Below are 25,433 nucleotides of genomic sequence, written 5' to 3'. Positions count from 1 at the left end.
AAGACAGTAACTTGTGTCTCATTTGAACACGAAGAAACATCCACTAGAAAAGTGCTTCTACAGCAACTCAGAGTTCTGTGCAGTCATTGGATTTTTTTTATAATAGCAGCGCATCAGAAGAGTGTATTTAGGAGTCATTACTTATGTTGATATCTGTATTCCCAGCTAAACATTCCTCTCTTCAGATCGTTAAGTCTCCACACGTGCTTTTATTGGTATACTGAGGAAGTTACAATTTACTGAACTCTTGAAATAGCTTTTGTGAGGGGTGGAGAGGGAGCGGTTCTGCAGCAAGGACTCAGCTCTGGCATTGCATAACTGCTGCTGCTGCTGCTCTCCTATGGAAGGAGGCTCCAGGTTGTCACTGAGCACCTTCTCTGTGCTGTTCTTGCCTGCAGAGTCGGTCCATGCTGCAAATCCGGCCCTTAGTTGATGGTTTGTCTGATTTCTTTGCTACCTTAGTGAAGATATCAGGAAAGCTCAGTTTAAAAACATGACAATTTTGGAAAAAAAAAAAAGTTCAGAGTGTGGAATTAATGTTTAATAATGTTTGGTGTTTTTTTTTAAACAAGTAGACCAGAGAAGACATAGTGTATTGGCTCTGCAGGAAAAGATAAGGTCCAGTTTCAGAGCTTTCATTCATTTCAACAGCTTAATGCCTCAGTTTGTGGAAATTGTTTTTTGCTTCTGCTGCTGGCCTCAGCTCGCCCATGAATTTTCATAGGAGTAGTCAGTGATGTAGGAGAGTGCTGGACCACCCCAGACATGCAGGGCTTTGTGCTTGTCCCTGCTCGCAGGCCCTGCACAAGGGATGTGTTCAGACAGGGAACCCCACTAAGTGCAAGCACTGCAGCCTCCTGCTGCATCTCCCTGGTGGCTTGGCAGCGCCTTTTAGAAACAACCTTTCATCCTGGCCGTGTAAATGTATTCTCTCTGCATGTGATAAAAGCAGGGGCAGGTGGGTTAGTAGGAGAGAGGCTGGGGTGTTGCAATGTGGGATTGCTCAGTGGCTCTGCACGGAGCTGCGTGCTGCTCTCCAAACCCCTCTGGGTGGGTTCTGCTGCTTCTCTTTGGAGACACGATGCCACTGCTGAATGGCAGCAGGAGGGGCCCACGATATTCCCTTCTATTTACCGAATGGTGACAAGGGGCTTATTTCCTTACCGTTATTTAAGTGTACAAGCTCTATGAAGGCGACAGTGTCCATGTGCAAACTAGGAAGAAATTAAATTTCTTCCTGCACATTGCTTCTTTTTACCAGGGCCGAGCCGGTGCTTTCACGAATTCAGGAAAACCGAAGAAGGGTCATCCTGCCCTCCATAGACAACATCAAGCAGGACAACTTCGAGGTGCAGCGTTACGAGAACTCAGCCCACGGGTACAGCTGGGAGCTGTGGTGCATGTACATCAGCCCCCCCAAGGACTGGTGGGACGCTGGGGACCCCTCGCTGCCCATCAGGTACGTTGCACGGCCCGCTCGGTGAAGTGTGATGGGGCAAAACGTGGGAAGATGAAGTGAGAAGCCAGCCTGGAGAGACTGAGTGCTCAAGGAGGCTGTTGTGTTGTAACACAACCAGGGGAGGGGTCTTGCTGGGGTGAGCAGCTTTGAGAAAGGGTATTATTTGGCCGTGGTGTGCAGAAACGCTGGGAGCTGTGGGGACTGCGTAGGTTTGCACAGTCTTATGTTTAACTGCACGTGACAAAGTTGCTTTATTTCAATTACAGCATCCAGTTTTTTGGAAATCATAAGGAATGAGGTGATTATTGCTGCATAATGAACTAAGTGTGAATTCATAAAATGAAAGCATTGGGTATTTTGCATAAAAAGTGCATCTCCTTTCAGGGCAAAGTTAGAGCAAGCGAAGATGTTGTTTTACAAGCACTGAAACAAATAGGTCTTAGCTTGCTCTTACTCTGAGCTCTGCGTGGATGGCAACAGCGTTGTTCCCTGCAGGCTGCAGGTGTGGGACAAGTCCATTTGAGCAGTGTTATAGCAGCAGGAGGAGAGAGAGCAGCTCGATGCATTAGGCTGGGGTTGCTTCTTATGCAGAGGTCGGTTATTTCCTCTTGACAGCACCCAAATACCTGAAGTGTAACGTGGTCACTGCTGCCTCAGGTGTGGGGTGCGCAGAACAGGCACAGGGGCTGTCAGAGGGCAGTGCCTCCAAGGATCTGCTTCTGTAACAGAGCCAGCAGCCTCATGGTGATGCTGAATAATTCAGCATTTTACTGAAATAACGTTGTTAACGCGCACTGGGGGATGGGTTATGAGAAAGATGAATGGGTAGTGACCACAACAAAAAGCTGATGAAAAATACTGTCTGGTTGCATTATGTTGTGCAACTGCATTCAGACCAGAAATAAATGACTACAGTTATTTTTTTTGTCATATAGTGCTATGAAAACTGTGCACTTTACGACAGCATTTGCATGAATGGGAGACCGGTGCGGTACTCCATGTAATCATGCATGGGATTAGAGGAAATTCTGAAATGATAATGTGCAAAGGTACATTAGTTTTATAGTGACCTTTTAGGATAAAAGAGTGGGAGTGGGAAAAAAGGCAGCTGATTCCTTTTGTTTGTTTTGTTTTAAACCATTGGTGTGCAGGGATTGTGGCTGCATCAGGAGAAACCCCCCTGCCCAAGACAGGGGCTCCAGCATGCCCATACCAAACCCTCAGAAGCAGAGACAGGAGGCAGACAGCTGTGGGAGCACACTGGCAGGCAATTTTCTCTCATGGTTGATTCATAAGATATAATTATCCAGGCAAAGAGTGCTGATGGCATGAAACTCGTCTAAAATATGGCCCAGTCTCAAACTGGTTCCAGGTTCGTGCTCCATCCAATAAATTTCCCACAAGAAACAGTCTCTCTTAATGGCTAGGAGGGATGCTGCTGTAAAACCTGGATTCTGAAATTCATCTTCTGTATTATTTTTTTTCCATTAATGTTTAAAATTCTGATACATGAGGAGACCCTCAATCTCAGCAATTTGTTGTGCATGCATTTCACAACTAGGCTCTCCTTGCCAGGCTTACAGACTTTTCTGACTACTTCTGCCCAGAAGATAAAGCTGTGATTATGGCATAACGTATCACGTCTAAATTAGCACTCATAGGAGAAGCAAGCATTAAGTGACGTTTTAAACAGCCATTGTGTAGATGCTTACCTGCATCAGCATGAGCTCTCATTAAGGTAGTTGAATTTTCTCATTCAAATGGTGTTAATGTGTGTATATAGAATCACAGAATCGCAGAAGTTGGAAGGGACCTCAAGAGACCATTGAGTCCAACCCTCCCCGCAGCAGGTACCCTACAGCAGGTCTCACAGGTGGGTGTCCAGACAGGTCTTGAGTATCTCCATAGAAGGAGACTCCACCACTTCCCTGGGCAGCCTGTTGCAGTGCTCCGTCACCCTCACCATAAAGAAGTTCTTCCCCATGTTTCTATGGAACTTCCTATGTTCAAGTTCTAGGCCATTAACTCTTTGTTCAATTGCTACATGCCACCAAGAAGAGCCTGGCCTCATCCATTTGCCTCCCACCTCCCTTTAGAGATTTATAAACATTTATCAGATCCCCTCTCAGTCTTGTATCATCTCAGGCCCTGTATCATCTTTGTGGCCCTCCGCTGGACTCCTTCTAGGAGATCCCTGTTGGGAATGAACTCAGGAGCCCAGAACTGGACACAGTATTTGAAATGTGGTCTCCCCAGGGCAGAGTAGAGGGGGTGGATCACCTCCCTCAACCTGCTGGCCACGCTCAATTTATTGCACCCCAGGACACCATTGGCCTTCTTGGCCACAAGGACACACTGATGGCTCATGGCCAACCTGTTGTCCACTGAACACCCAGATCCTTCTTTACAGAGATCCTCTCCCGCAGGTCTTCCCCTAACCTGAACTTACGTAGTCCTTAATGATACACCTTGAGCAGTGTTTACTGCCAGCCCAGAAATCCTGTTTGTCAAGGGAAAACAGAAGAAAGCTGATGCTTTCCCCGTCCTGTCCCAGCCAGGTCTTTGGAAGCGCTGTGAAATGGCATGGTGCTGACCCGATCTGGCAGCAAAAGTGTGGGATCTGACTCCAGTGCTCTCCAGGAAAGCTTCATCTCCCACCTGGCAGCCCATGATTTTAGGGGGCTTCTCAGTAGAGAGCCTGCTTGCTGCTGTGACACTGCTGGGCTGCGGGCACCAGCGGTTCCTTCTGCCTGACTCACTTCATTGGTGCTGCATCAGGTTTTGTCAGAAAGGAGCTTTGGAGAAACTGCTGATATCTGCGAGACTTCTGGCTGGAGTTGCTGATTGCGCTCCAGATGCAAGGCTCATGATTTATGATTACAGATGTGACACCTCGATGGCTCTGGGGCTCTGATTCAGGAAAAGCACTCTTGCATCTTTGTTTCTTCAAGAAGCCAAGTAAGCAGGGAGAGTGTATAACCAGACTTGAGGACGAGGGACACGTACTTGAGCAGGGAAATGAGGGTCGTCCCACTTTTCTACTGGCAGCAGTGCGCATAATCTTGGTTGCTTGGTTGGTGGGTCCACCAAGAGCATCGTGAATAGAATATAATGTGTTTCCTGACTTTCTCTTTGTATTTTCTGCACTCGCTTGGTGGATTGGCTCAGCCTGAGAGGTAAAAGCAGTGCTGAATGGCTCTGTTAGCTAGCAAGCCCCCTAATGTGCTGGGACTGAAGGAGTCCTCGGGTGGCTTCAGAGATGACAGATGTGTGTTTGCAGGCATGCAGAGTCCAGCTGGGAAGCAGCTAGCAGGTTAAATTGGGCTTTGGATGGGGCTTTGCTGCAGCTGTTTTATGTGGTACTTCATCTTTAGTGGTGTTGGAAGACAAAAGCTCATTTAATTAGTATTAAGATCACTGTGAGGAGGAAATTGGTTTTGAGCGTTATGGATTGTAAAAGAACAAAAAAGCTGGTGGGTTTGGGTGTTGTTTTTGTGTTTTCTTTTTCCCTAATGATGAAAATAATTTGAATTAACCCACCCAATTACCTGTTATCTCAGCCTCAAATGCTAATAGGTTTGCTTTGCGACATACTTAGGAAAGAGAGAACTCTCATCATGGTTGTGTAAATGGTGCTTGGAGGTTGAGATGGGAAAAAACAGAGGGGTTTCAGGTTATTGAATATGACATGCAAGTGGAGAGAAGGTGCCTGATTGTGCCGCTCAGCAAAATACTTGTGGTGTTTATTATAAGCTGTCACCTCTGTCACAAACTGCAAATAATACTGAGGTCTCCCACTCTTGCCAAGGTGTGTTTCACTTGCCATAAGGCTGTAGGGATTTGCAGTGTTGATGTTTTTGCTATTACTATATTTATTATATATATATTTGGAAACTGCTAGATATTTCCTTAGTGCTTCCAGCAGCCACCATCCCAAGATGGCTTTCACAAACACAGAAACTCGCTGTTTTCTTTACGTTAATTAATTGATATGTTCTTTCCTCTTTAGCCAGTCAGATCTTTTCCAGGCAGCTGTTGCAGCTCGTGAACACATGGGCTATGCACCAACCTCTCAAGAGCCATAAAAGTAAAATTGTTCTCAGGAATACACAACGTGCAGAATGACACAAGTGAACCTTTGTTTAGGACAGCTTGTTCCTGTGGTGCATCTGCACCTTTGCAGGGATGAGCATCGTACAGCAGCGCATGCAACCCTCAGCAGATCGCTGTAGACAGCCTTGCTAAAACTGTTAGAAATATTTTCGCCGGCATCTGAGCCCTCAGCCTGGAAATCTTATGAGAAAGCATCCAGGAAGTTGGAGTTGTAGTGGGCTGTTAAATGTAGGTGATGCTGGGAGAGCTGGGCAGAATTTCAAGGGTTATTCCTTGGGCTTTTGTTTTTGAAGAAGGTGTTTGTACACAATGTTGACGGTTTTTTAAAATTAGCCCTCCCTGGCATTCACTGGCATCTGCAAACTGCTGGAAGGTCCCCTTTGCTGTGTGAAGGCAGGTGTAGGATGTTCTCACTCTTCTGGTGTAGCTGCTTTGGAAGTCAAAGGGAAAGCTGATTTCCATAAAAGGCAGACATGGTTGGTAATGGTAACTTGCATTTGGAAGCCTCACCAGGTGTGTCTGCCTGAGAAGATGCTTGTGTGCAGCTGTGTGCTTAGGGGGACGGGGTGTGTGTGGACGTCACAACAGCTGCAGAACACTCAGGGAGCTCTTTAATGGCCTTCTACAAAGAGTAAATCAAACACAAAGATAAAATAACAGTACTGATGATCTGTCGGTCTCTAAAGCCGCTCGTAAGCAGCTCGAAGAAGTTCTGTGTTGGCCACCCAAATGCTGATCCCCCCATGCCCTATGCTTACTGCAGTTGCTTGTCCAGGAGGTCAGCACAATACCGTCACCCTTATAGCAAAAATCCCCACGGCCTCAGTGTGTGTTGGTCCAAACCTTAGAGCAATAGGGGTTTATCATGACAGTACTACCCAGGCAAGGTTTGTGAGTGCTTCTGGGAATAGAGCAGGTACAAGCATCTTTCCGTGTAAACGTCTGTGTAAATCAAACCCACGCTGTCTGTGCTGAGGTTGCTGGAGCTTTGTGCTTCCAGGTACATCGCTCTTAAAATTAAGGTCACTCCTGACTGACACAGGTCAGGACAGAGGCCTCTGACAACTTGCAAACAGCCCAACAGAAGAAATAAGGGGATTTTTTTCATCAGTATTTAATTTGGGGCAATCTTGTTTGGACCTGTGTTCCAGAAGAGGGAAGGCTTAGGTCAGAATCCTCATCTCAATAAACTTCGTCATCCATCTCTGGATTAAATTACAACTGTCAAGTGCTTTACCGGCTTCAGAAAGTAGTTTTACAGGAGGCTTTTTAGTTTTATCAATGTGGGTTTGCTTCTAGTTGTGAGGTTTTGGTGATGATTCGAGAAAAGAGAGTTTCGTTGGCTTTCCAAAGATGCTGATTGAGAACGCACTGGGGAGAAGCGCACCCCGACTCGCCGCACTGTGACTTTCAGCAGAGCGCTGATTTTCAGCTCTCGAACTTCACCAGGATTCCCCACGGTGCGAGAAACCCGTCGTGCCTTTCGATGATGAATTCTCTGTCTGGTCATTTTGAACGTTTCATAATTTAGCACAAAGCGTAAAAGAAGGGCTCCTAATGATTTGTCCTCGTGTCAGGTTTTACAAGATGAACGGGCTTACATCGCTGCCTGAAAGACTATAAAGCTTCTGCTAAGGGTGCACCTGGGATTTTAGCATATGTGGGTGGTTAGCAGCAGCCCGTGTGCTGACCAGCTCTACCTGTGTACGTTAGTGCTGCATCAGAATGGTTTTTAACTTTTGGAAAACCACCCTTGTGATCACATACGTTGCCTGCAGCCCAGACCTGGGTTGGCTCACTGGAATGGGCGGTGAGATTTCTACCAAAGACGAGGGGATGGGGCTCTACAAGCTATGTGGTTTTTCTTAAAATTGGAGGAAAGCGGCTGGAGGAAAGGATCGGGGAGGTGGTGGAGTCGCTGTCCCTGCAGGTGTTCCAGAACCATGGAGATGTGGCACTGAGGAACGTGGGCAGTGTTGGTGGTAGTTGGACGGTTGGCCTGGATGATCGTAGAGGTCTTTTCCAACCGGAGTGATTCCATGATTCTAATGTTTCTGCAGGCTCTGAGCATCCTGATGGGTGCTATTGTAGATGCCAGTGTGCACCTCAGTGCAGTGAGTGGGCTCGTGCTTGGTAAGCTTGGCTGAGTGACCATCAGAAGGCAGCATTTGAGAACCTTTAGGCAGCTCGTTTTGGAACACAGAGGGGAATTTGGGTGCTGGGCTGGGCTAAGCAGCTTCTCCAGAGAAGCTGTGCATCTCCTGGAATGAAAGTCCTCCTTCCAGCTGGTCCCAAGCCTCCAGGCCAGTGCAGCATGATGTGGGCGTTCTTTGCATTGAAACCATCTCTCCATGCTAAACTGAAGGCATACTGCAGGTAAAGCTTAGCAAATCAGCAGGAATTTTTCCCAAGGCTGGGTCAGGGGCAGCTGGGATTGTCCCTGCAGGAAGCAGATGGTGCGAGAGCAAATTCTGAGGGGGTCACGTAACACAAGGCATTTCCAGAAAGAAAGAAGGTTAGCTGTGCTGGAGAAATTTGCCTTTGTGCTCTCAAAGCTTTACATGAGAGAAGTATTTTGATTAAAAGGAGGGAAAAAAAAAAAGCATGCCCCTGATTTAAAAATAAATAAATAGTTGCACGAACAGAACTTTTAATCTGAGCCCTTGTCACAAAACCAGCCTTTATTGATGTCAGTTGCTTTAGAAAAGGGAAGAATAAACAGGATTTGGCCTTTAATTTGTGAAGGGTTTTGATTTTTCAGAGGCGTTAAAGAGACAGAAAAGATGGGTATTGAATTATTTAACAATTGCTAGTAAAATTAAGCCGCAGTCAGCCTGCTTTCACTGAAATAATCTTATGAATAAAAACAAAACGATCTGGGGCAACAACAATGTACAGAGCTTCTATCCCGCTGGCTGAACTGTTTCAAAGTAGTCCATGAAGTGGTTTTGCAAGTCAGAGCCAAGTGGAGCCTTTTCTGTGGTCTGTTCACACTCCCCTAGGAGAAAGCTGCTGGTGATGGATTATACCAACGTCTTTTCTCTCTAAATCTGAAAGCGAGGGGAAAAATATGCAAAAAGGAGTTGGGGGAATTTGGCTCTTTGAATTTCTTTCTTCTTCGGCAGATGGCATTTAAGTGATTTATTGGCTAAAACCAATCTATTCTCATTAAGCAGGAAGTATTTAATGGCTTCTGAGGTGGGTATTCAAAACAAAGAAGTGATGATCGAGGCAATTGCGCTCGGTGACAAAACATAGCAGCCCTTCATCAAGCAAGACTTAAAAGAGTGTTTGAGAGCAAGTGCTGAGGGCTATGATTTTCTTTCATGTGCGCTTTAATTCACTGTCCCTTTCAGTCAATGGAACGTAAATAAGCATAGTTTAAATTAAAGGAAAAATTGATCCTTATTATCGTATCCATCAGTTGGGGCAAGAAGGATCGGATGCCAGCGAGCTCCCAGCTGCCTCTGCCTGGGAGTTTGGGGGCTGGTAGGAAGTGTCCACCACTGTGCTGGATAGTCTGAATTAAATCTTCTCGAGCTTAAATCTCCAGATGTTTTCCCAGTGCTTGTAAAGCGTGTACACGTGGGTGTGAGCTCTGGCTTGACATGTTCATTAGCCAAAATGTATCTTGTTCATTGGACCCATGCTTTGCATCCTTAGCTCAGTGTGCGTTAAGGCCAGCTGTTGCATTTGCAAGTGCCCAATTTCTGTGCTGGTGTGTGGGCCAGGGCAGCTGCAGCCTTTATTCCTTCTTGATTTCCATTGCAAATGTGCAGGTGTGGAAATCTGCGAGTGGACAAAGCCGGGGGAGGGCAGCCCTCCAACCACTGCCTTGGTGGTGTGGCCACAGTGAGCGTCATGGGAACTGGAGGGTTGCGGTGATGTGGAAGGAGGTCTGATGATGTGACAGCCAGGGAGCAAGGGGAGTGGGTATGGCACAGGAATTGTAGCTGGGGAGTGACTTGGTGGCAGCAGAGGAGTTATTCCAGAGACAAGCACGATGCATATCCAGGCTGCCAGCACTCTGCTGTCCATCGCTGCTCACTCTGAAGGCAGCACTTTCATGGGAGGATCTGTTTTACAAAATTCAAGCCCAGATCAAGCATTAATAGCTCTGAGAGCACTGTTGGGTGCAGGTTTGGTTTCCAGCAAGCGCTGCTGTGGGCCCTGCATATGCATCCTATGGATGGAGGAATCACTGCTGAACGCTGAGCTTTGAAGGAGACAGCTTGTCTGCAGAACACAGCCCCCACATCCCCATGATTTTTCAGAGAAAGTGACACATCAAAAAAAGTGCAAACGTCAAACCAAGCATGAAGAGTGCTTCAGGCTTTGACAAGGAGCTGCTGCGTTCCTGGAGGCACGAGGCCCCTGGGGTAGTGATCCCTGATCTGCCACCCACAGTCATGGTGCATTTATCCTCTCCCCACCTCCTGGTCTTTGGGGAAGAACTAAAAAGTGTTGATGTTGTCTGCCTTCTGTATGGTGATGGCCGTGTTATCACCTACATTGGGTTCCTTCAAAGTACAGGCTGAAGTCCTAGTCCTGGCAAACAATGGTGTTGCTGATGAGTTTTGCATTCATATGGAAACACAATACACATTCAGACATGTTTTAGTTGCTCTTTTTTTTTGAGGCTCCGGAATGCAGCTTTCATCAGCACCTTGAAATTACTGCAAGGAGCGACAGCCTGCAGCCAGCTCTGTGCTGAGAATGGGGCAGCTGCCTGCCTGCTGAGGCACTACCAGTTGTGGAGTCCTTCAGCAAAGCAACACCTAGAGAAGCTCTAGGGAAGAACATCAGCCGTGCTGATCCTAAAGGATTCTGTGAGGCTCTGGATTGTCATTGCCCCTGCTTTTTTGGGGTCCCTAAATCAGAGACCTGCTTTGCCTCCAGTCCCAAGATAGTCATTCCCACTCTTCCAGGGGAATGCGAGGCTAGGAGCAGAGTTTTGCTCTGGTTAGCGCTCCAGCTTGAGTCTGTCCCTTTATATGACAGTTGGGAGAAGCCTGTTTTTTTCTGTGCTGGGCATCTTGGTGTTTAATGAACACCTTTCTCAGATCCTAATTGCCTTGTAGGAGCTGCTGTGCTCCTTAGAAGATGAGCGAGTATTTGCTAATGAGTAGTCAGGATCGAGGCGCTCTTAACTTGATCTGATGAGCGTTCGCTTTGCTCTGATTAATACCTGGGTGAACTCAACTTTTTTTAATTTTTATTTTGGGAAACTGCACTGAAGCAAAGAAATGGGGTGTCTGGAGGCAGGGCCCTGCTCTGGGCTTGTCTGCCCTGGAGTAGCAGCCCTGCAGCCTGCCCTCACCCATCGTTAGTCCTGTCCTTAAAGTTACAAGCGCAGAGGCAGCAGCAATAGTCTGAGATGGAGTCTGTTAGCTCAGCACAGCCTGGAGCCCCAGCCGATAGCAAAGCATTGCTTCTTGAATGCCAGTGGAGCGTGTCCTTCTCTTTCCTTATCCTTCCTATCTCTCTGATTTCCCTTCAGAAAAAGGAGAAGAAAAAAAAAAGACAAGACATGAAATCCTTAAGCAAACAGCTGTCAGTAGGTTCGCGTGGTGCCTGGAGACCTCAAAGTGCTGTGATCACAATCGAGCCCTGTCTGTCAGAATGGGAGGGTTGGGCTGGGGGGGTTTCTGTGCCAGAGGAAGAAGTTTCCTGCCCCCGGGGAGATGGGCTGCTTGGTGGTGGGCATCCTGACGTCCAGCTCAGCCTGTAGAGAGGTGCCTTGCTCCTTGGGGAGAGGGAGGCTGCTTGTTTCAGGTTTGCCAGCCTTTATATATTCTTCCCAAAGTCACTGCTTGGGGGTGTTTTGAAAGAGCTCTTTCTTTCTGCTAAGTGCTAGATTGATGTCAGCAGAGGCAGTAGTCCATTCTGTTACCATCGCCACCTTGGCCGACACTGCTCTATTTTTCTTGGCAATTAGGAAAGCCATCAATCATTTTCACAAATGTGCACCTTATAATTGCCTCCTCTTGCGCTCCCGGTTTAGTGTAGATGTTCTTGTCAGGTCCAGCCCTGGAGAAGAGAGCAGCTGACAGGCTTCCAAGATTTCGGCAGAGGTTCTCCATGTGGGATTTAACAGCCACGTGGTTTAGCATTTCTGGCTTCTTTTTTTTAGGGGGAAAAAAGGCTTTTTTTTTCCCTTTTTTTTCTTTCTTCTATTGTAATGACAAGAATTTCTCATCAAGCATGGCAAGTCTGCTAAGGCAGGGAGCCAAGAAGCAGTGGCTGAAATTCCTCACTGGGCAAACCTCCTGCACTTGGAAGAATGGAAGGGTTGGAGATCTGCAGGCTGCGGGGTGGGGGCTGCTTGGCATGTTGAAACCAGCAGCAGCCCCCAGTGGAACCTGACCATTGGATGTGACAAGGGCATTTGTGGCCAAATGGAAGCAGGATCAAAGGCTGATGGTAAGGGGACACAGCTTTCAAGTTTTTGAAGGGAATTGGGAAGATTCCCCCGTGCTTCATCAGTGGGCTGCTTGCTCTGGAAGAGAGAGGATGATGGGATTTGATACAAGGCTCTTCAGGAGGTTGACAGACACAAAGAAAAGGGTGTGTTAGAGACCACTCTTACTGAGAAAGGATCAATGGTTGGCCGTAACTGCACGGTGTCATTACAGTGTTAATTATGTCTGCCTGAATTTGGTTTAAAAAGAAGCATGGAGTGAGCCAGGGCAGTTCCCCAGCAAATTTCTCTTCTTGGTACAGCTGCAACTTTCACAACGATTTGGGAAGTTATTGCGTTTCCTTTGCTTTTCTTCGGTAAAGGAAAGAGACACAAACACTTGCTAAGCAATGTTCCATCAACCCAGTGTTTAATCTTGTCTTTTTGGTTCTGTTAACAGCTGTGTGGGGATCATCTCAGACACAGGCTGAAAGTATAGAGAGGAGTGAAGCTTCTTGAGAGCTTTGTCCTTGCCATTTGTCTGTAGGCCTTTGCACTTAGATGTGGACAGTTGTGATCTTGGTCACCATTTCCTATAGGAAAAAATACATATGTTTTTTTGTTTTCAGATCACAGTGTTTGGTGAAGGTATTTCACCTTCATTTGAGGGGGTTTCTGGATCTGTGTCTGTCATTTCTAAGTGCTATTCTGTTCTCTTTGTGTTGTGAAGGTCTCTGGCCACTGGTCAACAAATGCAATCTTTCTGCTATGATATTGCTGTTGGAAGAAAATGCAGTTGTAAGGAGAGAGAAGCACAAAATATGCAGTATGACTTACTGATGGGGAATTGAGCTCCGAGTGAAGGATGAGCTAAAAATAAAGTGGAAAGTGGAGGGAGAGGAGAGATTCCAGTTACTGTTGGAACAGAAACGAGAGATGGGGGAAGCAGATGGCTGGCTTGCTGCTAGCCACAGTTGATGGTTCCAGCTGATTTTGGGACGGGCACACTTAGGTATTGCCAAGGAAATTCACTTGAGTATTCATGAAGACAAGTATAATAAAGGATTAGTAGTTCTACTGGGCTGTGGCACAGGGTTGACGGCCTCTTTGTGTCTGGGACATGAAGCAGTGATCAGGTAAAATACTTCCAAAGTGTTGTAAACCAAGGAGCGCTGCAGGCCTATTAGTCTGCAGGGCTGTACAATAGAGGCACACTTTCCATTTTAGCAAGAAGTAGCCTTGCAGAAAGACAATGCAGCACGACTGCTTTCTTTCCAGTGAGCTTGCTTGCTTCTCTTGCTGATTTATAGTTAGCTTAGTCAAGAAATTCCTGCACGCCTAGTAAAATGGGTTCATTTTTAACTGCGAGGGAGCATTTGCTTTATATACAGTAGTTTCTTTTTGTGCTTTTGTGAAATAGGCCGTAACAAAGAAATAAATCACCATAGCATTATTAAATTAAAAATAAGTATAAAAAAACAAGCAGTGCCGTCAGCCAAGGTTAAACTTGGATCAGGAGATTATAGTTTCATCCGTCCTTCCTCCCACTATTTGCTTAATTTGGTACTTAAATGAACTTAATAACCATTTCAAAGATATGGACACCCAGCTGCTTTGGAGAGCAGCCTCCTGGTCCTCGTGTTCTTCTTTTGGGTCACGCGCATCGTTGCACTGATGTACTAGAGCTGTACTCCTAGATGCCACCGTTTATTTGGATGTAAAAGAATTATGCTTGCTCGAAGCAGGGATTAACATGGAGCTTACCTGTCGTCTTGAAAAAGCAAAACAAGGTGTTTTCATTCCTTTGGCAGATTTTTGGTTGATTCTTGTTTGCTTGCATGTGGCTCTCATCCTAAAGGGCGCAGTGACAGCGTTCTTTGGAAGGAAGCTTACCACCAACAGGCGGCTTGGCGCTTAGCAGTCATAGGGGACAAGTTGGCCAAGGGATACGGGTGCCTGGTGATGAGCTGGTGCTGCAGAGGATTTAGAAAAATCTGTCCAGGACTGTTTCATTTCTCACAGTCAGTCTAATCCAAGAGGCCTGAGCTGGCGTTTCCAGCAGGCTTGCCTTTCAGAAACATTTTATCCCTTGAAAAGCTCATCTTTAATTACTCTGCACCTCCATTCCTGTCGCTTAAATAAATGTGATGATTTTTTCCTCCCACTTCACCTCTTTCGTTTGCTGAAAGTGTGATGTAGGGAAATGCTCGAGCACGTTCCTCACTGGAGAGCTCAAACAGGGGGGCTGAAGTGGAGCTAAATGTGAGCTCCATGGCAAAGTACTTTGCTGAACCTTGGCCACTGTTTGTAATGGCTTTTGTGCAGCTCCTTTTGCTATTTGTTTGCCTTAATCTCATTCAGTTGTCTGGATGCCATTGCTAAACAAATGAGATGATAATTAGCATAGCAACATCAGAGGAAGTTGATTTTCCATCTATAATAAGGCTGATGATAATTAAACATGCATGACCTCATTGGATTGAATATGAATCAATTAAAATTAAAGCTGGCTGGGAATTATTTTTCTCCTGTGATTTTTTTTTTTTCGGAGGAAGCAGGAACAGTGTAATGAGTCCTAATGAAAAGAGTTCGAGCTGGTTTGCACCCTCTGCCTTTAAAAATGATTGCGTTGTGATGCTTCACGGTTGGACTGCTTGGTGGGACTTCCCCAGCAAACCAACGTTTCAATGAAGTTTTTCATTTTGGGGGGCAAAAAGTGGTGAAAAATGTTACAGCTGTTTGAACTCGGAGCAAACGTGTGCGAACGCTTTCCACGTGCGTGTGCAGGGAGGCATATTCTGCAAGGCACTGCGGCCAACAGGGCGCATAAATTACTTTTATAACGCGTTTTAATTTCCTGTGCATGAGTGAGCGTCACATTGGAGCAGTTTCTTTTGAAGGCAAATGATTTATTTAAAGGCAAACTGGAGGGATGAAACAAAAAGAGAGTCAATGGCCCATTCAGGAGCCAGCGATGCTCTCACCTGAGCCCATGGAGCTGTACCCAAGGGGCTCCCCTGATGCGCAGGTGGGAAGGAGGGCTGAATTTCTTCTTTTTGCCATTCTTTTCTTTTATTTTTCCCCAAAATGGAATTGTGGTGGCACTGCAGCCATTGCAGCCAGACCTGCCTAGGGCTTTTCATTTGTTTGGGTTATTTTAGAATCTGTGACATCTCGTCACTGGCAGCAAGACGCAGCCTGGTTTAGTTCAGCCATTGACCTGGAAAATGAGAAACCAAAGCCTGCGTAGTCCCAGGTCACTGTTTAGCATTTTGGAATATGCTTCCAGGCCCTTCAGTTAGAGCACTTCTAATCTGTATAATTTACCAAACATGAGCAGGGGTTGAAAGCAAAATCCAGACGCTCTCTCGCTGTGGTGAGGATGCACGCCGCTGTCAGGTGAGCTCTGGGTTCAGCTCCTCCTTTGACCTCTGTTGTCCTGGTTGTATTTCCTGAGCAGCAAGTTACTCGGTGTGTCTGCTGTGGGATGGGGTCATCTTTTGGTCCTTTTCCACCCTCCCCCAGCAAATAAGTAAATCAATCCTACTGCGTCTTGCATCCAGCGCTGGAGAAAAGAAAGTGCTGGAATACTGTTTTTCTCACCTTTCCAAAGAATTTTCTTTCAAAATAATTCTGTTTCTTGACCACCCTCAGTCTATAGTAACACGTGGTGTGTGTGGCGGGAGGTGGCTGCTTAAAGGATAAATACAGTCCCTTGTGCTCTCTGGGTTTTGGCAGCTGACTCCACTTGTGATGGGGACATTTATGATTCAGATTCCCAGATCACCTCACATCTGATAAATAACTGGAGCGCGGAGTCACGTCTGCATGGGAATAGCCCTAATCATGCACAGCACATGCCACACGTTGCCTTGCTTGAGCACATGATATATGACAAAATAGTATTGTGGGGTTTGTTTTAATACATTAGTGTGAACTTATGTCTTTTCCAAATGGATTTTCTTTGTCCGTCACCAGCATCTTTCATGATTACAGAGAAATGTTTCAAGAGAGAGACATAAGATGCATCTGTAATATGTAATATAAATTAAAGAAATAACATACCTTAGACTAGGAAATCCCATTCTTTTCATTTTCGTTTCTTCCTGGGTTTCTCTCGCTTAGGTTTCGTTGCTGCAGGAATGGCTAACCCAGTGTGATTGGTGTGCTTCCTGTTATCTTTATAGACTTAGCTAAAATTGCAGAAACTACTGTGTGCAGGCATCAAGGAAATGGCTTATTGCAGATGCGGAAACGGCCGCCAGCTGAGTTCAGATGAAGGCTCCATAAAACGTTAAATCATTCTGTTTCAAATACGTTATCTTACCATGTGCCAGCCCCCACCTGCTCATCTTTCATTTGGGCCTCTTCTATGCATGGCAGCTCGTTCCAGTGGCTTTCCAAAGAGGAAAAAAAAAAAGTCCATATTTCCATTCAGAAATGTCTACCTGTTGTGGTTATGAGGCACTGTGTGGGTTGTTCATTAAGGATCATTTGAATCTCCAGTGTTGTATAAGTAGCAGGGCTGTGTGCGTGCTTGGTGCACAGGGATATGGGTTTTGATCATTGCACTCTGCTGTTTTCTTATCTAAACCACAGTTTTAGGGGAAAAAAATAATGGGCAATGGGAGTGGAGAAGGATTTTCTGAGCTAGGCATTAGCTGTGTGCTGGTTGCCAGGCAGTTCTGCGGTGCTGGAGGAAGAAGACCCCATGCATGGGGGGTGAGTTGTGGCCAAGAGGTAATGCCCAGTGGGGTGGATGTGTTCTCTGCCCAGTTCCTTTTCAGGCAGCAGGAAGAAAGCTTCCTTTGGTTGCACCAGAGCGCTTTCTGTTGTCTCATGGTGTCTGTGGGGCAGTGAGGTGAATCCAGCAGGTTTGCTGGGTTGCTGCCGTTGGCTGTAACCTGCTGGCTGTCTCTGTTTGGTGGCCTCTGAGGTGGAAGAGACCAGAGCTGAGTCAACTGGAAGAGATCTGCAGTGCTAGTGTTTAGAAGAGGGGAAAAAACAGTTTGAACTTGTAAGCTGAATAAGCTTTGATGCAGGAGGTACAGAGAAATGGAGAGTGTAGCACCCTGCCAGGTGTGCTTGTGATCAAATTGTGTTTTAGACATCGGAGAGGAAGTTAAATGTGTCCATTTGAAGCGGATATTGATAAAACATAAGGATTTGATTGGAGTTCAGGGCTTCTTTGGGCTGGAGATGGCAGCCTGATAAAGGGATGAGGTTTAGCACCGGGGTTTTTTACTCTTCATTAGGACAAATCTTGGAAACAAGCTCTCCCTTTTGCCTCTTAATGGCACTATCAAGGCCAGGAGCAGAAAGGCAGGATGCAAGTGGCTGCTGTTGCCCAAGATGCTATTACAATTAGAGTAGTCCCTGAACCTCATCCAAACTTACAATGTAGTATCAATTCAGGTTAAATTGGGAAACTGAGCAGAAAATTGCTGTCTGGTGTTTTGAGTGTTTTTTTGCATCTTAACATTATCTGATATTGGATCATTATGTACTGATGCAAAATGGCAACAAGTAATAGCACAGCACTGCAAGTAATGATGCTGGGACGTAAGAGAAGGAAATAGGGAGTGAAATTTAATTCCTGATGCAGTTTCATGAAATAGAAGTCAACTCAGGTACACACTTGTTCAGATTAAATATAATGATCTGTGGCTGCAAGCGAACTCCAAGGGGAATGCATATCTATAAGTTGGGTGAGCGGGGGGAGAGTTGCCATGGAAATGCAACCAATGTCATAGTTGCAGCGCGTTGCAAATGGCTCGTGTGTCATGGCTCATTTTCCAGAAGAAGTGGGGGAAGACCGGGAATTAAGGAGAAACGTCTGCAAATGTTTGCGGCAGGACGCGCCTGGGATTGTGCAGGGATGGCATAACTGGCAAACATTGTGAGATGTAACTGCTGCGTTGGGAGAGGGAGGCTGGGACACAGCCTGCTGCTGTGGGGTGCTTGCATTATTGCCTCGAGTGGGGGGTTTCTGTAATGGGTGCTCTTGGGAAGCAGCTTCTGTGCAATGCATTGCGTTTTCCCTCCATTTTGGCCTTCCGAGCCTTTGGTGGCCCGAATCCTTTCCCTTTGTTTTTGTTTCTTTAGTCTGTGTCATTACCACAGGGAAACCTCCGGTGTTTGCAGCAGGTTTGTGTGCACACTTGCCCGTTTCCTTGCAAGTTGCTTGCGGCATGCCCTGTGGTCCAGAACTATTGTCTGCTCTGATGCTTTAACTAAGGATTGCTCTCTGTTGTGTGAACTAACACATCACTTATTGCAAAAAAGGGGTGGAGCACTCAAGGATAATTTCCTTATTTTTCCGATATGGGGCTGGAATCATTTATTTACCATACAAAAAGATGGACAAACAGTTTGGGTGTTCATAGCCTCCCTTCAGGTAATTACAATGTAATTGAGGCTTCTGAAGTAAGAGGCAAACAACAAATAAATGTCTTTACAGTACTGTGATCTCTGTGTATTTAAAGTACCTCCTTTTGCTGTAGTGGCTAAATAGAATCAAATGTATATTTGTAGCCAGATATGTTGGAATGACAGAGGGTCTGAGGATTGGATGCCCGGATGCAGCTGGGTGACCCATCTCTCTGGTGTCACAGTCCCATTGGTGCTGGGCTTCCCATGTGCTTGCAAAACAATGTTCAAGGCTTGTGCCCAGTGTGAGCGAGATGAAAGTTGAGTGTTTGTTCTGCAAAGTGATTTCGGAGTGTAAGTAAATGAACGAGCTGACTGGTTACTTATTCTGGTACAAGAGGAGTAGAAGGCAGCAGCGTTGAAGTGCACAAACAGATGCTGAACCGCGGACAGGATGAATTGTGTATGTTTTCCATCACTAATACAACCGGCTGTCAAATGCTGCCGATTTGTGAAGTGTCTGCTTTGTTGAAATCTCAGCCACTTCTCAGCAGAATGAGACCCTGCGGCGTCTCCCAGGCTGTGTCACCAGGCCATGGATTTCAGAGAGGTGGGCAAACCCTGCCTTTACGTCTTCAAAATCATCAGGCGTGGGTCATCCCCTGGGTTACAGACCCCTGTCACAGAAGTGGGAGCGGGGCTGTAGCGCAGAGAGAACATACATCTCCCTTTTTAACCCCATCTTCTACTCCAAGCGACTCATTGCTGTGTGGTAAAAGTGAGTGACATCAGAATGTAGGTCCTTATTTCCCCCACCATAGTGAAGATGCCGTCGTTTCTGTCAGCTGAAAAATGATCCTTTTTTTGTCTGATCCCACCCAGGTGTAACCAGGGGGCAGATATCCCAGAGCTGCTGCAGCTCTGGAGTCTAGTTTATGTTCTGAAGTAGAGCGATTCTCCTTAAAATTAAGAGTAATTTCTCTTTTCCTGTTGATTTATTTCATTTAGCGGCAAAGAAAGGCTGCAGAAGAAAATTGAGTAGAGTTTCTACTGAATTCAAAAACACTGTAGTGATAAATATGGTTCGGAATAAACCTTCTTGTAGTCACAAATCAATTAATCTTTTTTTGCCCCGTACACTCCATCCTAAGGATTTACTTTTTCATTGAGCTTTTGCTAGCTTGTGCAGTATACCTAATTCTTCACCTGGATAAATAACTGGTGGCATTTTTATTCTAAAGCAAACTGGCTTTATCTTTCTTGCTGCGTACAAGCAAATGGAAAATAACCTTCATTTATTTTTATTTTTTTTTTATTTTAATTTTTTTTTTTCCCCGGAGCAACCTCTTGTGATTTCTGGCTTAGAATAAACAAGAGTTCAGGGCCCAGCTCTCAGCAGCAGCAGCACGCTTTTCCCCTGAAGTCAAGGGGTAGCATCACTCCGCTTTATCCTCGTGGTTAGCAGTCAGTCCTTGTGTAATGGCACACTGTGGATTCAGATGGCAAGAGCTGTCCCACTAATTTGGATAAGCCTGGCCGGCGTGGTGGGCAGGGGCAAGTTTGCTCCTGTCGTGCTTGGAGCCAGCTGAAAGCTGTGTGGTGGGTTTAGGACAGAGCTGTGCAAGGGCTCATCACCTCCGGTGCCATTGGGTGGATATGTGAGCTGAGCCCAGGGCTGGACAGTGTGGACACATATCCCTGCGATAATCCATGGAGGCTCTCAGAGTGGTAGCAGCTCTCTCCCCCTGTTTTTCTTAAAGCAAGAGGAAAAAAAGGCAACAAGAAAAAGAATGAGTGTGCTTAGACAGTGCATGGCATCCTGCTTGACCCACGTGCATTGCTGTGGGGAAGCCCAAGCAAGTTGCTGCTCGTGCTGCTTGTTGTAGGGAGGCACTAACATGGCTAGGGTGTGAGTCCAGGTGGTGGCTTTGCAAACCGTGCCGGTTCAGATTTCTGGTTCAGGAGGTGTGTGCCTGTGCTGCAGAGCTTCCTTTAATCAGCACATGAACTTAATTGGAAGGAGAGATCGCTGAGTGTATCCCGGCTGTGCTGCCCATAAAGGAACACTTCTGGAGATCCCTCTGTGCAGTGGCTCCTCACACAACCCCTTCCCACATTGCATCTTAGGATCTGGACTCTACCCTTGTTCTCTGCAAACGTTAGGGGAGAAACAATGGGAAATAATCACTAGCGTTGCACTTGAAACTTTAAAAACGATGAGTAATTCCAAAGGTCTTCTATATGACCAGCTTATTACTAGCTGTGAGCTTTTGTTATTGTGCAGCCTATTAGTTGCCTCTGCAGAATGGGTTTTTCAGCTCTTTCTTTTCTAGTGACTTAGGTTTTGTGAGGTGGCTTCAAGAAGATCACCATCCTCATCCTGCAGCCTAAGCACTGAATGGCTTTTTGGTCTCATTTTTATCCAAGTGGTAAAGGCGAGGGATGCTGCGATGCCCCACTTTACCTCGCTGTGCACAGAAAGGGCAGCTAGGGAAAGTCAGCATGACATACTTTGTGAGTGCAAAGGCTTGCGTTACAAAAGTATGGCAGAGAATTTGGAGCACAAATTGTGGCACCACTTGCTTTTAGCCTTACAGAAATATTTCTGAGAGGATGGGACACAGGCACGGGAAGCTGGAATTCGGATTGCAGAGCTCCCAAGAGCTCTGCTTTCATCCCTTGTAGATGCAAAATGTTGATTGAGTTCTGAAATCCTGAGAAATAGAGGTGTTTAAAGTCTCCGACAGGCTCTTCTGCTCTAAAAGATTTTCTCTCATTAACATCCAACATCAAGGATGCTCCTTGAAAAGGACAATCTTCCCTGTATGTAAGTACAGTGGCCCATTAAATACCTTGCTTCGTTTGTATCCCGTGGTTGATGAGGACGAGATTTTCTTTCCAGGCTTTTAGTGGGAGAGGCAAAAAAGGCAAGGGAATAGTAATTAATTGCAAACCCTCTTCCTGAAGTCATGCAACGTGTTAGCCCCTGTAAGCGATCTTTGTGGAGAGCGCCATGTGTTAGACCTCCAGCTGGTGAAAAAGGGGTTTTTCCACCCCAGGGTCTGGCTTATTAGGTTTAACCAGCAGATGGTAAAACCTATTTGCTGTTAGACATGGTGGAGAACAAGGTGGAACTGAAAGGAGGCAATAGGATGCCGGCTGGGCTGGCTTTTCTGTCTCAAAGAAGTATCCTGCTAACAGCAATGTGAGTCACATGAGCTAAAATTATTTTACAATAACACGGAACTGTCTTAAAGTGACAATGTGAACAACTGCAAGCATTAGCTACATCCAGCAGCAAATTTAAGCTGGTGGCAAATGATTCAAAAAAGCGTCTCGCTGGCTTCATGTATGGGTGCAGTTTAATTTATCGATGGGACTGCAAGCCTTTATCATCAGCATGACCAACTGAATCTCATTCTGGTCAATAAGATTCCTCTCTTTATTCTGCTGTTTTTTTTATTCCCCTTTTTCTTTTCTTTTTTCCTATTTATTTTTATTTTTGCCCTGGGGTGGGAGGGAGGGGTGTTCAGAGTCAGCTCTCATTTACGATACATGCCTTGTTTTTTCTTTCCTTGACCTGCTGGGACTCTGGTGGGTGTTTTTTCTCTGTCACAGCGCTTCCCATAGAGATTGCAAACAAGATTAAGCTTTTAATAGACACATAGACCAAACACGCAGAAGCAGCAGCCCCTCTTGCAGTGGCCTTGAAGTCTGAATGGGGAGAGGAAGGTGTTTACGGGTAGAGTGAAGCTTGGGAAGCGTAAGTAGCTCACTGAAGGCCGCACATCAAGCTGTGGGGAGGACGGGAGCAGAGTCATAGGCTTGTACCTTGGGGGTAAAGCACTAATTCATATCTACTCTCAACACACTTGTTCACTGCGTCTGTCTAAACTAAGCTCTTTTGTAAGGCAATGTGCCCACAGTAGAGAGGAGAAAACAAACAGTTTTGTTGTGAAGAAAGTGCATTGTATCATATGTTCTTCCATGAAAAGGAACTGCCAGGGTGTGATGCATTGTCTTATCAGTGCTGCATCGGGTTGCAGGTGCTGGATAGACCAAACATGCCTTAGTGTCAGCAGTAAATGGTGGCAGTCCCCTGGGCTGACCCCCACACCACCTGTATGTCTTTGCAAATAACCACCGCAGAAGATGACGTGGCATGAGCCCCCTCTTTGTGGCAGGGTCCTGACAGGATTGGGGTGATGGATTTGGGGCCACTGAGCCATGAGGTTTGTAGAGAAAAAGTCTGTACTGCTAAAAAAAAAAAAAAAAAAAGGAGCTGCAGGTGTGCCACGTGGGTTGTTTTTCTCATCTGGCTGCAAAACGTGTAAATGCACGTGCAAGGCCCCCGAGGAGGGGGATGTTTCACACGTTTTGCCCCCGAGGCACTAAAGGAATCCGGTTGTGGAGGGAGAAGCGTTGAGGAGTCGTGACAAAGTGCAGAGTTTGTTTTGATTTCATTCAAATCAAAAGCTGCCGGGACAGCTACAAACACAACGTGGCTTTGGAAAAAATGGAGAGCAGTATGATGTCTCTCTGAAAAGACTCTGTCTTCAACGCAGCCTTGGAATAAATGCCATTTTTAACGACTAAGTGCAGGATTGTGGTGGGATAGGCCTGCCATGGCACAAAAGGCAATGATTTGGAGTTTACCTCAGGGCACCTAGGACCAACACTTGGCTGATCGCTGCTTTGGGATTTAAGAATGGCTTTGGAAGGACTTTCGGGGGGTGGAGTGGCCATGAGGGTCCCGTATTTGGGGATATCTCCATGGCCCTAAGGATGCAGGGGGCCTGGGTGGCCTCGCTGTCCCTGCAGAGCTGAGCAGAGTGCCTGTTATTTGTTATATCAGGGCCCAGACCCAAATGCACAGAAACCATCAGGGAATAAACCTGAAAATGCAGCTTGCTTCCAGTATCTGTTAGCACGTTTTGGTAAAAGGGCTGCCTGCTGCACTGCTAAAGATAAATAGTTGACTTGATTAATCACTTTATAGCGATAATGCTTTGCTGTTAACATCAAGCCTTTCCCACAGTATTAGGAAAACTAATGGGAATGCCGAACCATTTTGCTCATTTCTCTCAGCAGTAAGAAAAAGGAAGGGATCTGCCGCAAACGAATGAGATTCGGGATTGTAGGCATCTAGGTCACCTTTGAAGATTGGATTTTGGTTCTGAAGACCTCTAAGCACTCTTGAGTGACTTGGAAAAAAAATATCAGTTGAGTTTTTAGGATACAATTCCTATTTGTTGTATTTCACAGAGTTTTAGCTCACAGTAAGCTGTTACTCACTGTAAATGAAAACATTTGCAGCAGTTGATGAAGGCCAAGTGTTTGGTGGATTCATCTGGGAGCGCTGACGGTTTTGGTGAATGAATTCTCTAGGCAACTACTCCTGCTCTGAAACTTCAACCTGTATCTCTTGTTTTCTTACCAAGACTAATGTGTTCTCATCCAACATGTGGCTTTCTCTGAATGCTGTTGAATATTCAGCCTCTGAAACAAGAGAGGGGAAATAAGTGAGGCAGTGAAGCTGAAAACACATCTTGACAAGAACAGGGAATGCTAAACTCTCCCAGCAGTCGAGCTGGGATGCTGATGGACAAAAGGAACTGAGGATCCTCATTGCTCAGGAGATTCACTCTGGGGGTAGGTCTCGAAACGCTGCTAATAACTGACACCTGGCAATATTTGCCCCCCCCCTTGGTGCAATAATAAAGATGCGATATACAGACATATTTATCTCCTTCCTGAGATTTCATCAGAGAAATGGATGAGTTCTGAATGACTCACCATATGTTTCATATTTGGGCATCAGGCTTGCACTTCTCCTTTGCCACTGGGGACTGGAGTGATGGAGGGAAGCAGCATGTCAAACCTGGCTGCCATAATCTTCCTCCTTTGCTCAGCAACTTTAAAACACTAATGTTTAATGCAGTGTCTTCCTTTCCTTCTGCTGCTATTCCCCTCAGACTTTTGCACTCACTTGTGCCGTCAGCATGTTTTGCTCCCCATCACATATGGCGTGCATCATTTCCTATACATTAAAACCTGAAACCGGGAATCATTTAATGTTCCAGAAAAAGAAAAAACCCTGTAACAATGAAATCAGAAACACCAAAATATGAAGAGTACTGAAAGTGAAGGGAATTTCTATCCAGGAAATAACGAGTAATCTGTCTGTAGCATGACCTGTTGCACTGGTGAGCAGTATCTAGATGGAGCTCTTTGAAGAGCTACGTATTTAATCACGGTAATTTCAAGCATCTGGGTTTGGGAGATGGACTGAAGAGCCCAGCTCCATTGTCTCAGTAGATGCCCTGCAGGTATGGATGCTGCTAGCTACAGCCCAGTATGCTGCAAGCTTTGTTTGCTGCTGGCTGGCGTTGAGCCCACTGTCTGCAGATGCTCGGGCCCTTCTCAGCAGCACTGCCCCCAGCCTGACCCATTGCAGGGCTTGGGCTGCTCCAGCTGCAGCACTTGGCATTTGGCCTTCCTGAAGCTTCTGCTGGCCCTTTCTTCCTGCATGCATTTGCTGGAGAAATATCCTTAAGTGTTAAAAAAGCAAGAGATTTGGGATGGTCAGAGGTGCTTGCATTTGCAGGGTCTTCAAGTGCTGAGACCACTCTAGGCAGTGAGGACATCCCTGCCACAAGGATCACATGAAGCTTGCTGTCTTGCTGATGTCATTAAGCCAAGTTTGCACGGGGCCCACAGTCAGCCCCTCAGTAATGGAGATGTTTGTTGGATGAGGAACAGAAGAAGGCAACTTAGGGGTTATTTGAGTTTCTAGTGTATAATGCCCCAAACGAGAAAGCTCCTAAGAATATTAGGTTTGAGATCTGCTCAGTCCTATTATTATCATTACCATTATTTGAAGGCTTTTGAGTTAAGCAGATACATCTTACATGCTTCCAACATATGGCCTTAGTAAATGATTGCCCTATTTATATCCCTGGAGTTTTGTCAAGCATCTGTTCCAAGCACAGTGTGGCAAGCATGAAATTCTTGGTCCCACAAATGCAGCGTACTGCATGGATCTGCTAAAAAGGCAGATGTGATTTTTAGGTCAGTTGTCTGGAGCAGCCA

At 46.0% G+C, this 25,433-nt stretch overlaps 1 protein-coding gene across 3 annotated transcripts in view; it reads left to right on the top strand.

The window, feature by feature from the left end:
- The window catches only part of GALNT17 (polypeptide N-acetylgalactosaminyltransferase 17), a 190,118-nt gene that overhangs the window by 77,408 nt on the left and 87,277 nt on the right, over positions 1-25,433 (top strand). For 2 of the 3 annotated variants that reach the window (XM_021415775.1, XM_021415777.1), the window contains exon 5: positions 1,262-1,459. In XM_021415775.1, coding sequence (XP_021271450.1) covers positions 1,262-1,459 — 198 coding nt within the window. Of the gene's footprint in view, positions 1-1,261; positions 1,460-11,223; positions 11,348-25,433 lie in introns of those variants that run through there. The other variant, XM_021415778.1, reaches the window with a different exon arrangement.

The sequence above is a fragment of the Numida meleagris genome, chromosome 18 (assembly GCF_002078875.1).
Source record: "Numida meleagris isolate 19003 breed g44 Domestic line chromosome 18, NumMel1.0, whole genome shotgun sequence".
Lineage (NCBI taxonomy): Eukaryota > Metazoa > Chordata > Aves > Galliformes > Numididae > Numida > Numida meleagris.
This window is presented reverse-complemented; position numbering and strand designations above follow the sequence as displayed.